The 17,285-nt window shown below is 51.3% G+C and overlaps 1 protein-coding gene across 1 annotated transcript; it reads right to left on the bottom strand.

Moving 5' to 3' along the window:
* Positions 1-1,074: 1,074 nt before the first annotated feature.
* Positions 1,075-5,761, bottom strand: LOC130679390 (speedy protein E4-like). The gene is made up of 6 exons (XM_057487998.1): positions 5,653-5,761; positions 5,022-5,234; positions 3,909-3,967; positions 3,366-3,451; positions 1,658-1,826; positions 1,075-1,513 (listed from the first exon to the last, which is right to left on the bottom strand). Exons 1-6 carry the CDS (start codon positions 5,759-5,761, stop codon positions 1,451-1,453), a joined length of 699 nt encoding a protein of 232 aa, XP_057343981.1. The 3' UTR covers positions 1,075-1,450.
* Between the last annotated feature and the right edge of the window lie 11,524 nt (positions 5,762-17,285).

Genomic DNA, 17,285 nt, shown 5'->3' with positions numbered 1-17,285 from the left:
GTTCCATATGACCCTCAGAGCTATTTGTTCCAGTTTGTTGAAGAATACTATCGGTATTTTGATAGGGACGGTTCAGGGACCTGGTTTGTGTGTCAAGTTCTTGGGGGTTGTCTGGTCGGGTAAAACTAAAGTTACTATGGCTTTGTAGTACGGCTTGAAGTTGGGAAGCGAGATCCCCCCTGCTTTCTTCTTCCTTTCTCAGGATTGCTTTGGCTGTTCGGGGTCTTTTGTGGTTCCCTATGACTTTTAGAACTGTTTGTTCCAGTCTGTTGAAGAATGCTGTCGGTATTTAGATAGGGATGGTTCAGGGACCTGGTTTGTGTGTCAAGTTCTTGGGGGTTGTCTGGTCGGGTAAAGCTACAGTTATCCCAGATGTGGTCATAGGCAAGGTCCAGGCTTTCCCCACCCCTACCACTGTGGCATTGAGTCGTCCAAGAGCTTTTGGGTGTTTTGGGCTCCTGGAGGGGGTTTACCCCGCACTTGGCACAAATTCTGAAGGCCTCATGCCAGTCGGTACAAAAGGGCATCAGGTGGGACCGTGATGAGACCTGTGCAGCTGTGTTCACTGCTACTGAGCAGGCAGTCAAGGCCGTTGTAGTCCTTGAGTGTAATGGATTCATGAAGGCCCTGTGAGCTAGATGTTCATGTAAACGGAGACGGTTATGGATGGGGCCTTCGGCAGTGGCTTGAGTGGACACGCCAACCTGTTGGATTCTGGTCACAATTATGGAAAGGAGCAGAGGTCTGGTGGCCGTTAGTAGAGGAGCAACTGGCTTCTGTGTATCACGCCTTGCTGGCTATGGAGCCCATCACGGGAACAGCTCCGACCAAGGTAATAACCACCTATCCCATCGCGGGGTGGGTGCGAGTCTGGACCCAAAGCCAGGGAGTGGCATGGTACAGAGGCCTCCACTGGCCAACTAGGGGCGCAATCTTGCAGCAGCACAGCACCATCTCCGACAGCCCCTTGAGTGGAGATCTCCGATGCTTATTTGGGTAAGGGACATACACGCGTGGAAAGCAAGAAGAACTTGCACTTGAGCCATTGGTAGGCGAGAGTCCTTATCAGCAGGGAAAAGCCCCTATACCTGAAGATGCTTGGTATACAGACGGCTCCACCCGTGGGCAGCCCCCGAAGTGGAGGGCTGTGACTTTCCGTCCTAAGACTAAGACAACATGGGTGTTAGAGGACGGAGAGGGGAAGAGCAGTCAGTGGACTGAGTCACGGGCAGTATGGCTCCCGATCACCCAGGATGATCACGCCCTCCCCTCTAGTTGTGTGCAGGGGTCATACCTGCGTGTGTTCCTCGGCCTGTGGCTCGGGGCGGTGTCAGTGTCTGGAAGGGTGACTTCCTAAGCCGACACAACGAGGCGCTCTGTCTGCACCTGAGGATCCAGACTTCCCTTCTTCTGGGCCGGTGAGCCCAGGCCTCCGTGGTCCCGGGAGCGCTCACACAGCGAGCAGGCTGCGGTCTCGCTTCCACACCGGGAGCTCTGGGTCAAACGCTTGGATCTGGAAGGCAGGTGGCTCTGGCCTCAGGTGGCCCCTCCTTCCTCGCCCAGCCTCCAGTTCCTTCTCGCCTCAAGATCCCACGATCCCGTGTTCCCCCCACTGCAGTCCGGCCCCCCCACCCCGAGATCCCAGCTGCTCACGCACCTCCTCACACTCTTCCCGGGAGACCCAGGCCTTCCAGCCCATGGATTGGGCGAATTGGACTCGCTGTTGGTGGAACAGAAGACGCTGGGAACGGTCGTTCCCATAGAGGAGCCAAAGGATGTCCTGTTTGGGGCCCTCGTCGTCCTCCTCCATGTCGTTGGCCAGGTAGCTGGGGAGAGACATCGGGCTGCTGGTCAGGAGCAAGACGGGAAGGATCCCCAGCCGAGGTCAGCGTCCAAGGAGAGGCACAGGCTGAACTTGACAAAGGACCTACGGGAGCCCTACCAGCGTCACACAGGGCCACCCAGTCATCAAGAAGCCACTGCGGGGCAGGGACCTGAAGGGCACCTCTCACAGCTGGATGCTGAAGACAAAGGCCCTCGGGGAGGCCTGAGGGCGAGCAGTGCAGTTTCCATGCAATGTCCCCATCATCTTCCCTGTGCCCTTTAAAGCGGTTGTATGTGCGCACCCTGTGGCTCCCTGCGGAGTGAGCATGTGTGCGTATCCAGAGGGCAGGAACTGACTAGCCGGTTTCTGTAGTCCTAGCTTCCCTACCATGTGGCTCAGGCTGGAGGATGGGTGCCACGTGCCCTTCTCAAGGCTCTCCTCCCAACCCTCCTAGTCCCTGGCACGGAATGCAGTGTACAAGATTTCGTTGAATGAATGGATGGACGGATGGACGGACGCTTTTGTCTCACAGTCAAATGCCATACTGATCGCCTCATGGACTCAGTGTAGCTTAAACGTTTGCAACACAAAGTAGCGTGCTGAGGGCTTTATGAACATGTGGATATTTTGACAAGACCTGCCTGCAACGGTGTCTGGTCTGATGGTTTGGAGAAGGGGAGGGGGGAGTTAGGAAGTGAAGTAACTATTACCCGGAACGTGACATGACACTAGGATTTTAGCTGATGTGCTACTGGGGGACTGCAGTTAGGGGTCCAGGGGAGGCGTGGGAACAGTTGTGCTCCTTGCACCGACTTTAAGGATAGGTCATTTTCTTCCAATATATATATGTCTGAAAGACACCTACAAGTCAGAAGACACAATGTGAAAACAGAGGGAAGGGATTTCAGACGGAGCATTGGAAGAAAGCAGTGCAATGTCAGGACCATAAGCAAGTGTGATGCTGACTGTGGGGAGGGTTGAGTTCAGACTGAGAAGGCTGGCCTCGGCTTAGAACCCCCTTAGCCGGTGGCATTGCTGAGGAGGGGCGGGGAGCATTAGACCTGTGTTCTCCGAGGATTTGGGGCGTGTAAAGCCTCGTAGGGAGCACGGGTGGGGAATGCTTACACTCGGTCTGTGTCACATGACGAGGGCCTGCATTGTGGCGTCCGCCTGGGAAGCCAGAGGAGGACGGTCCACTTGATGTGGACTCAGGCAGGAGAGCGGCCGAGGCTTCTGAGGGAGGCGGTGCGGTCTCAAGCCTGGCCACCTGGGGACAGCGTGGTGCCCATTCTGTCCCTCCTCAGGAGGGTTTTGTGTGGTCTTTTGTTCGTTCCAGTGTTTTAACTGGTGTTAGGGTTGTCTGTCTCCACAGACAACAGTATAGAAACCGCTCTGTTATAATCCTATCCTTGGTATACCAAAGTGAACAGTACACGTGGAGTACAAAAGAGAACAGATGCAAGGTCAGAGTCCCACACCTCTCCCTCCGCCCTCCCAGAGGACTGAATGTTGACGGCCGGCCACTGACAGCAATACTCACAGAGCTATGAAGAAGTGAATTCGCTGGTACTGCCCGGAGGGGAGGCCAGCCCGGCTGAAATACGCTATGACCATGGCCAGGAGATACTGAGGAAGAGGAGAACGCCACAGGACAGCGGTCACATCCCAGAAGAGGAAGGACGGAAGGACGGAGGGGTGAGGGAGGGGGAGGCTGGGGGCAGACCCCGCCCGTGTGGGGAGAGGGACTTTAGGACGCTCCTGGATGGCAGGCTTTGCCGGTGGGACGCTGGTGGTTTAGGACAGCCGCCATCAGAAGGGTCTTTGATAAGCTGGCACAAAGGGGAGTCCCCAGGGCTGAGGCGAGAAGGGGCTTGCGGTGGCAGGCAAAGGGGCGGACCCCAGAGGAGTGGGGGTGGGGGCAGGGCTGCCCCTTCCCACGCAAGGAGCCTCCAGGCCCCGCAAAGGGCAGTGTGGACAAGGCTCCGAGTTGGGGAGAGAGGCGAGACTGGGGGTTTAGAAGGCATCCCTCCAGCCCCCCAGGGTAGATGCTGGAGAGGGAACACATCTCAGTGGACAAAGTTACCTTGTCAGATACCCTCAGATTTTTGTCCCAGGCCAGGAATATTTTCACAACAAGGTCCCCTGGGAAGAGAGGCACAGGTTAGACGGACAGCCGGAGCAGGGCCGAGCAGAGAGCAGCCGTGCGTGCTGACGGGACCTTTCGGGGTGGGGAGGCCGAGGTGCACTCGTTGGGCCAGAAAGGTGGTGCCATCCTTCTTCGGTGGCTTGGCTGGGGGTGGGGGGCAGGTGTCAGTAGGTGATGTGCACAGGTCTGATCCTACCGAAGGTGGTGCTCCGTCACCGTGCAGGGAGGCATCGTCTCCCTTGACGGTCACATCAGCGCGCCCAATGGCCTGTCAGCACCCCGCACGCTGACGGAGGCATTTAGATTTGAGAGCCCCAGGGGTGCAGTGGAAGCCGAGCTTTTGTGTGCCGAGTGCAGACTGCTTCTGCCTGTGGCCTAATCCTGCCTCATTTCTAAGTGTCCCCGGAGGAGTCCTCTGGGAACAGAGAGGTCACCAACTGACAGGGAATTCTTTTCCATTGGAAAAGTCTAGTCGCTGGAAGTTTCTCTAAAGGGGAATGGGCTCAGGGTTCCCCCTACCAAGCAGCCTTTTGAAGGCCTCGTGGTGCTCGGGCAGCACCGGGGACACCCGCCGTCGCTTCAGCCTCATCTTGAGGCCACACAGCTTGTCCAGGTCCCAGGCGTCCTGCTCGCCTGTGGCTGCCTCCTCCGACTCCTCCTGGAAAGCGGCCGACCTCTCCCGCTTCCCGGGCCGGCCGGAGCCCTCTGGCAGAGGGCTGCTGTGTGCCTGGGCTGCTGGGCAAAGAAACCAGGCGACAGCGTCCAGCTGTTGCCTTGGGGATTCATCCCTTGGTCCCCGTGTCCCTTCCCACTCCAATCCAACTACCCCCAAAAGACAAGCTGCCCCCAGTGTCTCTGCTGTCACAGACCGTGGCCTTCTCCCCAGCCATCTCTCCATCCTTCTCCTTTACTGGCAGCCATTTCTAAGTGTCCCCGGAGGAGTCCTCTGGGAACAGAGAGGTCACCAACTGACAGGGAATTCTTTTCCATTGGAAAAGTCTAGTCGCTGGAAGTTTCTCTAAAGGGGAATGGGCTCAGGGTTCCCCCTACCAAGCAGCCTTTTGAAGGCCTCGTGGTGCTCGGGCAGCACCGGGGACACCCGCCGTCGCTTCAGCCTCATCTTGAGGCCGCACAGCATGTCCAGGTCCCAGGCGTCCTCCTCGCCCGTGGCTGCCTCCTCCGACTCCTGGAGAGCGGCCGACCTCTCCCGCTGCGTGCGCCGGCCGGAGCCCTCTGGCGGAGGGCTGCTGTGTGCCTGGGCTGCTGGGCAAAGAAACCAGGCGACAGCGTCCAGCTGTTGTCTTTGCGATTCATCCCTCGGTCCCCGTGTCCCCTCCCACTCCACTCCAACTACCCCCAAAAGACAAGCTGCCCCCAGTGTCTCTGCTGTCGCAGACCGTGGCCTTCTCCCCAGCCATCTCTCCATCCTTCTCCTTTGCTGGCAGCCATCTGCCCCCATCCACTTTGCCATTGTTCCGTCTCCCCGTTCTCAACACCCTTCCTCATTTAGATAATTCCTCCAGGTGCCCTTCCCCGTGTGTGTCCTTGTCCCCACACCTACACTCTCGTCCTCCAGTGCCTGGCCTTCTGAGTGTCTCCTTCCTTCACACAAGCCCCCCTGGGTAGGCCTTCCTGCCGTCGGCTCCCCGTCCTCAAGCCCCTCGTCCCTCCGCTGCCTCACCTGGCGGTCCTGGTCTCTGTGCGTCCAGCATCACATCCGGCTGGTGCCCGGAGGGGCCAGGCTGGGGCCTCTGGCTCACAGCCTGGGAACTCGATGGAACACTGGCCATGATTTCTGCCCAAGTCTCACCCTCTCCGGGACCAGACCCTGTCCAAAATCCTCTTGTGGATTCTCACTGAATGTGAGCCCGTTATCCCTACTCCAGGCTAAGGAGATGCTAGGAGTAGAGAAAGCTCTGAGAAGGTGCTTCTGGCTACCTTTGCTGCCAAGCACCTACCAACCAGGAGGGTTGGAACCCTTGTGAGGTCATAGGTTGCTGCAACCTAGCAACTAGTTTGAAGGAAAAGCAGGCAACTGCCAGTCCAATCCGAACAGGGGCAAACAAGGTCTCCTGCCACTGGCCCAAGTTGTGACCACCCCCCAAGATGATCCTCGAGCCGTCCAGGTCACCTTTCAGCCCTCCCCCACAGATGACGTGTCCTCTCCACTCTCCACTTGACACACGGGTGGACTCTCGCCCTCTGTCACGTTCTCCTACGGAGCATGTCTAGTGAGTGGCTAGGAAATTCAGGGTAAGCAGAAACAGTCAGCCCTACAAGAGTGACATAGGTAGGTAAGAAAGATCCCAGGTACATTGACTTGGACTCAAAAGTTAAGTTTAGAACACTTGGCAGAACAGAGCTCTTGTGCTCAATGTTCACTGACACTAGGTTCAGGATTCTGTACAGAGGGACGCATCCTCACCCCTCAGGCACCTTTGAGCCCAAGAGAACATTTTGAGGACCTGGAATCATAGAATATGGTACCCGTGCTCACGCCCACTTCAAATGGTGCCTACAATTTCAGCAAGTCTATGGCTTTCCCAGAGCCTGCCCCTCAATTCCAGGAAAGTCTATTCTCTGTATAAAACTTCTGATCGTGCATATCACCTTCACCCAGAAATGTCACCATCTTTTGTGTATGCTATGAATAAAAAGTCACATGCACAAAAAGACTTAGTGGTAAAACGTCCAATTCAGGACACAGGAGGATGTTTTGTGAAGGTGGGGGCACACAGGGGCAGAGACGCAGCCCGGAAATCAGCCACTTGAAGGCCTGCCGTAAGCCGGGCGGCTCCTCCTGAGCTCCGGGCCTCTACTTTTCACCCGGGCATCTGAATCTCGTGTTTTCTTTTTCAGTATTTACTGTGGTAAAATAACATAACATTTACCACTTGAGCCATTTTTGAGGGGATAGTTCTGTGGCACTGAGCACTTTGAAATTTTGCAGCCATCCCCTACTATCCCATCTCCATATCGACACTGCGCACCCGTTAAAGAACACCTGCCGGGTGTAGTCTCCCTTCCGGTCCCTGGCACCCACCATCGCTCCCCTCTGTCTCTGTGGCTTTGGCTCTTCTGGGTCCCTCATTTAAGTGGAGTGCTATAAAAGTGGTATGTGTGTGTGCGGCTTATTTCATTCAGCACACACTTGTAGACAGCTTTCCTAATGACAACCCTGAATTCGTTGCAGTGTGTGGCTTATTCTTGGTGCCTATCTAAGCCAAGGGCCTGCTGCCTAAGGAAGAGTTGGTGCATGTAATTTTTGCAGACGTCAAAACACTGTGATCCAAGTTGTGGTTTGTGTATTTGGCCTTGCAGTTCTGACGGTTTTCGATTCATGTTTATTGTTAGGTGTGTAAACGCTGAAGACTGTTGTATCCTCTTGGTTAATTAACCACTTTGTCGTTGTGAAATGGCCTGTTTTGTCCCTGTTAGTATTCTGACATGGACTTTCTCTGACATTTATAGAGCCTCCCCAGACTTCTTTGGGCATGCTGAATCTTATTCCGTCCTTTTACTTTTAAGTTTGCATGTTTCTATTTAAAGTGATTTTCTTGTAGACAGCATATGATTGGCTCTTACCTTTTTATCCAGTCTGACCATTTGTGCCTGTTAACTGGGGTGTTGAGACCACTTCCATCTGACACAACTATTGGTTTAACTGGGTAGCTTGTGGTCTGTTGTCTTTGCTGTCTGTCCCATCTTCTTTGTTTCCTTTTTCTTCTTTGTCTTCCTTCCTTTCAGTTCATTGCATTTCTGTGATTCCATTGTGTAACCTTTGTTGTGTTGTTGGCTATAACACTGTTATTTTAAGAGGTGCTCTAAGGTTTATACTATACACCTTTGATTTAGCATAGTTTTCCTTCAAGTGATCTATCATTTCACTGGACTGTAAGAAGCTCACAGTTCCTTCCAGTTCTCCCCTCTTGGTCTTTGCCGTGTTGTTGCACTTTAGTCTCACAGTAGTACCGATCCCACAATCCGTTGTTATTTGTAGTTAAACACTCAGTTAACCTTTCAAGAGACTTAACTAATAGGAGAAAATACATAGTTCCTGTTTCTTTTACTTTCATTCCTTTGTATAGATCCAGATTTTTATGTGCTCTCCTATTCCTTCTGCATGAAGGACTTTTCGGTGACATTTCTTGTAGTTAATGAAGAACCTTTCAGCTCTCGTAGGTCTGAAGATGTCTGCATTTTGCCTTCCCTTTTAAAGGGATCTTTGCTGTTTTTTCCTCCTGTACTTTAAGTATGTTCCTCGCTTACATTATTTCCAAGAGAAATTCGAGGTCGTCTTCATCTTTTCCTCTGTATGCCACATATTTTGTGTTCTTCTTCTTCTCCCTACTTTAAAATGTTCTCACTATCACCTGTCGTAGGTGATGTGCTTGATTTGTCTTGGCTGCGTTTCCCTCGTGTGTCTGTGCTTGGGGGTCATACAACTTGTTGGATCTGTGTGTTTAGGGTTTCCATCAACTTTGGGGAAAGTTTGACCGTGTGTCTTCAAATGGCCCCTTTGCTTCCCCCAGCCTCCCTTCAGGGATTCTCATTACCTGTATATTCCACAGCTTGACACTGTCCCACAGCTGACCGATGCCCTTCCTTTCCCTTTAATTTTTTTTTTCTCTACATGTTTCATTTGTAAGTGCTTCCACTGCTGTGTCTTCACATTCACTGATCCTTTTTTAGGCAGTGCTGTTATTCTAACCCAGTGTAATTTCCATCTTACGATGCTGTGTCTTTTCTATAAAGTTCTGTTTGAGTTTCTTTTTATATCTTCCCTGTCTGTACTCAGTTTTTTTTTTTTTTTTTTTTTTACCATAAAGAATATGATTATAAGCTGTTTCAGTGTTCTCTGCTCATTGTAACATCTGTTCGTTCTGGGCCCATTTCAGTTGATAATTTTCCTGACGGGTTGTACTTGCCTACATTTTCCCCCAGTTTCTCGACCCCTTCTCCCCACCTATGTCTGGGTGCTCCCGCGCTGCTGCATGAGTGGAAACTCTCAGGGCAGGGGCTGTAGGGCTCACCCTGTTTATTTCCTGTCTCACGGGTTACTGTCCTTCACTGCCCGTCGATCAGTGTCTTGAAGACCATTGCTGTGCATGTGTTCTCTTGTGTTTTTTTCTGGGGTTCCATCCAGGTAGGAAGGGTAAATGCAGTCTGTGTTCATCTCGGCTGAAAGCAGAAGTCCTGATACCTATGATTTGACTCACTGTTAGAAAGGAAGCCTACACCAAGGTTCTAGGGAAATTCACCAGTTTTTTTGGTCGTGTTGAATTTTTTACATTTAGATCCCTGATCCAACTGGAGTTTGTTTATTTTTTCTATTAAGGTATCATTGATATGCAGTCTTATGCTCAGGTTTCACATGAGCCACATTATGCTTACCACGTCCCCCCTGTTATCAAGTCTCCACCACATAACCCCATTGCAGGCACTGTCCCATCAGCATAGTAAGATGCTGTAGCATCAATACTTGTCTTCTCTGTGCTACACTTCCTTCCCCGTGCACCCCTATATTACGCGTGTTAATCATAATGCCCCTTAATCCCCTTCTCCGTCCCTCCCTTCCCACCCACCCTTCCCAGTCCCTTTCCCTTTAGTAACTGTTAGTCCATTCTTCAGTTCTCTGAGTCTGCTGCCGCTTTGTTCCTTCAGTTTTTGCTTTGTATTCATACTCCACAGATGAGTGAAATCATTTGGTACTTGTCTTGCTCCACCTGACTTATTTCACTAAGCATAATACCCTCCAGCTCCATCCATGTTGTCGAAAATGGCAGGATTTCTTTTCTTCTTATGGCTGAATGAATAATATTCCATTGTTTATATGTACTGCATCTTCTTTATGTATTCATCTACTGATGGACACTGGGGTTTCTTCCATTTCTTGGCTATTGTAAATAGTGCTGCGATAAAGAAAGGGGTGCATATGTGTTTTTCAAACTGGGCTGCTGCATTCTTAGGGTAAATTCCTAGGAGTGGAATTCCGCGGTCAAATGGTATTTCTACTTTGAGTTTTTTGAGGAACCTCCATACTGCTTTCCAGAATGTCTGAACCAATTTACATTCCCCCCAAGCAGGGTTAGGAGGGTTCCCCTCTCTCCACATCCTTGCCAGCATGTGTTGTTGTCTGTCTTTTGAATGCTGGCCATCCTGACTGGTGTGAGGTGATATCTCATTGTGGTTTTAATTTGCGTTTCTCTGATGATTAGCGATGTGGAGCATCTTTTCATGGGCCTGTTTGCCATCTGAATTTCTTGTTTGGAGAAGTGTCTGTTCAGACCATCTGCCCATTTTTTAATTGGATTATTTGCTTTTGTTTGTTGAGGTGCGTGAGCTCTTTCTATATTTTGGAGGTCAACCCCTTATGGGATGTGTCATTTATGAAAATATTCTCCCATACTGCAGGATGCCTTTTTGTTCTATTGATGGTGTCCTTTGCTGTACAGAAGCTTTTCAGCTTGATATAGTCCCTGTTGTTCATTTTTGCTTTTGTTTCCCTTGCCCGGGGAGATACGTTCATGAAGAGGTTGCTCATGTTTATGTCCAAGAGATTTTTGCCTATGTATTTTTCTAAGAGTTTTATGATTTCCTGACCTACATTCAGGTCTTTGATTCATTTTGAGTTTACTTTTGTGTATGGGGTTAGACAGTGATCCAGTTTCACTCTCTTACATGTTAGCTGTCCAGTTTGCCAACACCAGGTGTGGAAGAGGCCGTCCTTTCCCCATTGTATATCCATGGCTCCTTAATCATACGTTATTGATCATATATGTTTGGGTAAATGTCTGGACTCTTTATTCCATTCCACTGGTCTCTGGGTCTGTTCTTGTGCCTGTACCACATTACTATGGCTTTGTAGTACGGCTTGAAGATGGGAAGCGAGATCCCCCCTGCTTTCTTCTTCCTTCTCAGGATTGCTTGGCTGTTCGGGGTCTTTTGTGGTTCCCTATGACTTTTAGAACTATTTGTTCCAGTTTGTTGAAGAATGCTGTCGGTATTTTGATAGGGATGGTTCAGGGACCTGGTTTGTGTGTCAAGTTCTTGGGGGTTGTCTGGTCGGGTAAAGCTACAGTTATCTCAGATGTGGTCATAGACGAGGTCCAGGCTTTCCCACCCCTACCACTGTGGCAGTGAGTCGTCCAAGAGCTTTTGGGTGTTTTGGGCTCCTGGAGGGGGTTTACCCCGCACTTGGCACAAATTCTGAAGGCCTCATGCCAGTCGGTACAAAAGGGCATCAGGTGGGACCGTGATGAGACCTGTGCAGCTGTGTTCACTGCTACTGAGCAGGCAGTCAAGGCCGTTGTAGTCCTTGAGTGTAATGGATTCATGAAGGCCCTGTGAGCTAGATGTTCATGTAAACGGAGACGGTTATGGATGGGGCCTTCGGCAGTGGCTTGAGTGGACACGCCAACCTGTTGGATTCTGGTCACAATTATGGAGAGGAGCAGAGGTCTGGTGGCCGTTAATAGAGGAGCAACTGGCTTCTGTGTATCACGCCTTGCTGGCTATGGAGCCCATCACGGGAACAGCTCCGACCAAGGTAATAACCACCTATCCCATCGCAGGGTGGGTACGAGGCTGGACCCAAAGCCTGGGAGTGGCATGGCACAGACTCCTCCACTGGCCAAATGGGGGTGCATACTTGCAGCAGCATAGCATCCTCTCCAATAGCCCCTTGAGTGGAGATCTCCGATGCTTATTTGGGCAAGTGACGTATACGAGTGGAAAGCAAGAAGAACTCGCACTTGAGCCATTGGTAGGCGAGAGACCTTATCACCAGGGAAAAGCCCCTATTCCTGAAGATACTTGGTATACAGACGGCTCCACCTGTGGGCAGCCCCCGAAGTGGAGGGCTGTGGTTTTCCGTCCTAAGACTAAGACAACATGGGTGTTAGAGGAGAGAGAGGGGAAGAGCATTCAGTGGACTGAGTCACGGGCAGTATGGCTCATGTTCTCCCAGGACGATCGTGCCCTCTCCTCTAGTTGTGTGCACCGACAGCTGGGCTGTGTGCCGGGCTTGACCCTGTTGCCGCCGACATGGTGCCATGCCAACTGGATGGTTCGTCACTGGCCCCTTTGAGGGCAAGAGCTGTGGCAAGACCTATGGGCCTTAGTCAGACTCAGACAGTTACTGTCTATCGTGTGTCTGGCCATTTGCCTTTGGCATCCCCAGTGAATGATGAAGCAGACACATTATTTGTCCACATGCGTTGGCTGGGAAGGAAAGCCTGCCTCTGCTGTAGCCCAATGTTTGTGTCTGCGTTTGTTGCACACATTGCAAAAGACAATGTGGGCTACTGTAATCAAGACAATTTGGTACTGGAACAAGAACAGACCCATAGATCAATGGAAGAGACTACGGAGTCCTGATATAAACCCACCCATACATGGTCAATTAATATACGATAAAGGAGCCATGGATATACAGTGGGGAAATGAGAGCCTCTCCAACCGCTGATGTTGGCAAAAGTGGACAGCTACTTGCAAGAGAATGGTACTGGATTATTCTTTAACCCCATACACAAAGGCAAACTTGAAATGGATTAAAGACTTGAACGTAAATCATGAAACCATAAAACTCTTTGAAGACAACTTAGGCAAACATCTCCTGAATATAAGGATGAGCAAGTTCTTCCTGAACGTATCTCCTGGAGCAAGGGAAACAAAAGCAAAAATGAACTCGTGGGACTACATCAAACTAAAAAGTTTCTGTATGGCAAAGGACACCATCAACAGAACAAAAAGGCATCCTAAAGTATGGGAGAATATATTTGTAAATGACATTTCCGACAAGGGGTTAACACCCAAAATATATAAAGAACTTACACGCCTCCACACCCAAAAAGCAAATAACCCGATTAAGAAATGTGCAGAGGATGTGAAGAGAGACAGTTCTCCAAAGAAGAAATTCAGATGGCCAACAGACACATGAAAAGATGCTCCACATCACTAATCATCAGGGAAATGCAAATTAAAACCACAATGAGCTATCACCTCACACCAGTAAGGATGGCCATCATCGAAAAGTCTAAGAACAACAGATGCTGGCGAGAATGTGGAGAAAGCGGAACCCTCCTACACTGCTGGTGGGAATGTAAGCTAGTTCAACCATTGTGGAAAGCAATCTGGAGGTTCCTCAAAAAAAAAATAAAAATAGAAATACCATTTGACCCAGGAATCCCACCCCTTGGAATTTACCCAAAGAATACAACTTCTCAGATCCAAAAAGACATATGCACCCCTATGTTTATCGCAGCGCTTTTTACAATAGCCAAGATGTGGAAGCAACCTAAGTGTCCATCAGTAGATGAATGGGTAAAGAAGATGTGGTACATATACACAATGGAATGCTATTCGGCCATAAGAAAGAAACAAATCCTACCATTTGGAACAACATGGATGGAGCTGGAGGACATCATGCCCAGTGAAATAAGCCAGGCAGAGAAAGACAAATGCCAAATGATTTCCCTCATTTGTGGAGTATAACAATGAAGCAAAACTGAAGGAGCAATATAACAGCAGACTCAGAGACTCCAAGAAGGAACTAGTGGTTACCAAAGGGGAGGGGTGTGGGAGGGCGGGTGGGGAGGGAGAGAGGGAGAAGGGGATTGAGGGGTATTATGTTTAGTACACATGGTGTGGGGTATGACGGGGAGAACAGTGTAGCACAGAGAAGGCACATAGTGGATCTGTGGCATCTTACTACACTGACGGACAGGGACTACTTTGGGGTATGGGTGGGGACTTGATAATATGGGTAAATGTAGTAACCACATTGTGTTTTCATGTGAAACCTTCATAAGAGTGTATATCAATCATGCCTTAATAAAAAATGAATTAAAAAAAAAAAGAGAATGTGGGCTGTAGCCCGTCGGTGGGGCTTGCCATTGACGTTTGAAGAAGTCAGCAGAGCCCCGAAGGAGTGCCTGTGGGATTATGATGGGGATTATGTTCAATCTACAGCCGTTATAGGAAGAAGCATCATCCAACTGAATCTTCGAATACGTGAACACGTCACCTCTTTTCATTTATTCAAGTCTTCCTTAGTTTTTCTCAGTAATGTTTTTTATTTTTTTATTAAGGTATCATTGATATTCAATGTTATGAAGGATTCACATGAGCACCGTGGTGGTCACTAGATTCACCCATATTACCAAGTCCCCCCACCCCCCATCGCAGTCACTGTCCATCAGTGTAGTAAGATGCTGTGGAGTCACTGTTTGTCTTCTCTGTGCTGTACTGCCCTCCCCACTACCCCCCTACATTATGTGTGCTAATCGTAATGCCCTTTAATCTCCTCCCCCCTCTCTCCCCACACACCGTTTCTCAGTATGTTTTCCTGTTTTCACTGAAGTTTGCCAGCGGTCCCCTCCCCATCCCCTACACCTGAGGGAACGTTTCCCCCTCCCTGCTGGATGCAGCGTCCTCTCCCTAGCGACAAGGTTCCCGCCGTGGAGCGAGCGGCTCTAGGTCTGAGGAACGTGGTGTCGTAAAGCCGCGAGTGTCGTAAACCAGGTGCGGCGCGGAGAGGCGCAGGACGTGGCTGGAGCATTGGGACGGCCGCAGGAGGAGCAGACGGCCGGCCTCAGGTGTGGGCGCGGAGAGCCGGCGGTGCAGCAACGGTGAGTAGCGGAGGGGAGCGGGGAGCGGCGGAGTGAGGGGGAGCCGGGCAGCTGGGGCGGCCGAGCAGGAGCGGCCAAGTGGATCGGAGCGCTGTCTGCCCGCCGCAGCTGCCGGAGCCGCGCCGCGCCGCGCCGCGTCCGCTCCGCTCTCCCTGAGCCGTCGCGTCTCTCCCCTGGTCTGTGTCCGGCTGGCCGCTCCTGCCGCCGCTGCCGCCCCCCGGGACGGTTCGCCGCCGCCGCCTCCCCGGCGCTGGGCGGGCGGCCGGGACGCGGCCGGCCAGTTTTCTGGTCTGGGCGGAGCGGGTTTTGCCCGGTCTTCAGCCCCTCGCCGGGCCGGGCCGGGCCGGGCCGGGCCGGGCCCGGCTGCGGGCTGCATGTCGGCGCGCGCGGACCGGGCTGGGCCGGCGGCGATGAGGTTGGGACCGGCCGGCGAGGCGCGCCCGCGGAATGGGGGGCGGCGGGCCGGGGGCGCGGGGCACTCAGCGGCCCCGCTCCTCGGGTCCCGGCTGGCCACGGCGAGGCGAGCCCCGGGAGTGCGGTCCACGTTCCGTGGGGGGCTGGCATGGCGGCCGGGGACTCCGGGCATCAGCGGGCACCTACTTGCCGCCGTGGGAGACCTGGAGCTGGCGGCGAGCTGGGCGGCAGGTGACTTTGCGGAGTTGTTACCCGGTCTCAGGGACGGGGAGGCACCAGAGACAGATCCCCTCGCCCGGGAGAGCTGCTTTTCCGCGCCGGGATGGCGCTCTGCGTGGACGCCTTTTTTCTCTTTGGTGTTTTTGGGGGAAGTTGTTATCCGGCCAGAGTCGCGGAGCGCTGCACCCGGGTAATGGAGCTTGGATGGCGCGCTGGGCCTTGGGTGGCAGGCGGGTGGGGGAGGAGCGAACGGACCGAGGGTCGTGCGCGTCCGCTGCCGGCGTTGCAGCTGCAGTGTTTATTGATTTGTGTGAGTTGCTTGCGTGTGTGCTTATCTCGGGGGCGATTCTGTGCTGTTCTCTATCTCTTGTTCAGTGAGCAGTGAAATGTCTGCTGCCTGCTGTTGTCTGGACAGGTCCTGTGGCGAGAGGAGGGAGACTTGTGCGCCCGGAGGCGGCGGGCACTGGCGAGGTCCCCCGCCTAGAGATCGGGTACCTGTTTGTATAGTAATGGGCGGCAACGACCCTGCCGCCGGCTGCAGCCCAGGCTGTGTTAGGAATTTCGCGTAGGTTTCTGACCAAGCGGCTCCTTTTGGCTCCTGCGTTGTATGTATGTCTGTATGTCTGTAAGTATGTAAGTATGTATGTATGTATGTATTTGTTTGTTTATTTATTTATTTGTTTGTTTAACTATCTAGTTAGTTAGTTAGTATCATTAATATTCACTTACCTGAGCAGCATAGTGGTTACTAGATTGTCCCCATTATCAAGTCCCCACCACATACCCCATTACAGTCACTGTCCTGCGTTATTTTTCAAACGAGTTTTTAGGACTAGGGCAGTAAAGGTGCCTATGTTGGTGGGATTGCTGTACCTTCCAGTAAAATGAGGAAATGTGTGTTTGAGTGCCAACTCTCTGCCGCTACCCAGGCTCCCTGGCTCCCTTTCTCCCTCCCCTCCTGGACGCGAAACTCGAGTTTCTGTAACTAACCGTTCCTGGCAGTTTTAGATTTTGTGTGGGATTTCCTGTCTAGAAGCAGATACCAATACCAAGATTTTAACTGGTTCGTGATGTTTCCTTCCAGTTGTAAACACTTACAATATATTGGACTGACCCTGAAATCACTGCTTTCATGAGTGATTTTTAGTTATTCGAGTAAACATTTGCTTTTTTAATTAATTGATTATTTATTTATTTATTTTGGTATAATTCATATACACTTACATTAGCAACACTGTGGTTACTAGATTTCCCCCTGTTATCAAGTCCCCACCACATACCCCATTACAGTCACTGTCTATCAGCATAGTAAGATGCTATAGAATCACTACTTGTCTTCTCTGTGCTATACTGCCTTGCCCGTGCCTACCCTCCCCAACCCCCTACATTATGTGTGCCAATCGTAATGCACCCTTTTCCCCTTATCCCTCCCTTCCCACCCATCCTCCCCAGTCCCTTTCCCTTTAGTCACTGTTAGTCCATTCTTGGGTTCTGTGATTCAGTTTTTTTCTTTGTTCTTATACTCGACATATGAGTGAAATCATTTGATACTTGTCTTTCTCCGCCTGGCTTATTTCCCTGAGCATAATACCCGTCTAGCTCCATCCATGTTGTTGCAAATGGTAGGATTTGTTTTCTTCTTATGGCTGACTAATATTCCATTGTGTATATGTACCACATCTTCTTTATCCATTCATCTACTGTCGGACACTTAGGTTGCTTCCATTTCTTGGCTATTGTAAGTGGTGCTGCGATAAACCTAGGGGTGCATCTGTCTTTTTCAAACTGGGCTGCTGCGTTCTGAGGTTAAATTCCTAGGAGTGGAATTCCTGGGCCAAATGGCATTTCTATGTTGAGTTTTTTGAGGAACCTCCATAATGCTTTCCACAGTGGTTGAACTAATTTACATTCCCACCAGCAGTGTAGGAGGGTTCCCCTTTCTCCACAACCTCACCAGCATGTGGTGTTGTTTGTCTTTTGGATGGTGGCCATCCTGACTGTTGTGAGGTGATATCTCATTGTGGTTTAAATTTGCATTTCTCTGATAATT

The sequence above is a fragment of the Manis pentadactyla genome, chromosome 10, assembly GCF_030020395.1.
Source record: "Manis pentadactyla isolate mManPen7 chromosome 10, mManPen7.hap1, whole genome shotgun sequence".
In the NCBI taxonomy this organism is placed as follows: domain Eukaryota; kingdom Metazoa; phylum Chordata; class Mammalia; order Pholidota; family Manidae; genus Manis; species Manis pentadactyla.
Note: the sequence above shows the minus strand (reverse complement) of the source record. Positions and strands in the feature narration are given on the sequence as shown.

Excerpts from the sequence above, each read along its gene's own strand:
- LOC130679390 (XM_057487998.1), bottom strand. The coding sequence starts at position 5,761 with ATGGCCAGTGTTCCATCGAGTTCCCAGGCTGTGAGCCAGAGGCCCCAG. Across the intron at positions 5,235-5,652 it reads ACAGAGACCAGGACCGCCAG|CAGCCCAGGCACACAGCAGC; the intron begins GTGAGGCAGCGG and ends TTCTTTGCCCAG. Across the intron at positions 1,514-1,657 it reads CCCGGGAAGAGTGTGAGGAG|ATCCAAGCGTTTGACCCAGA; the intron begins GTGCGTGAGCAG and ends CCTGCCTTCCAG.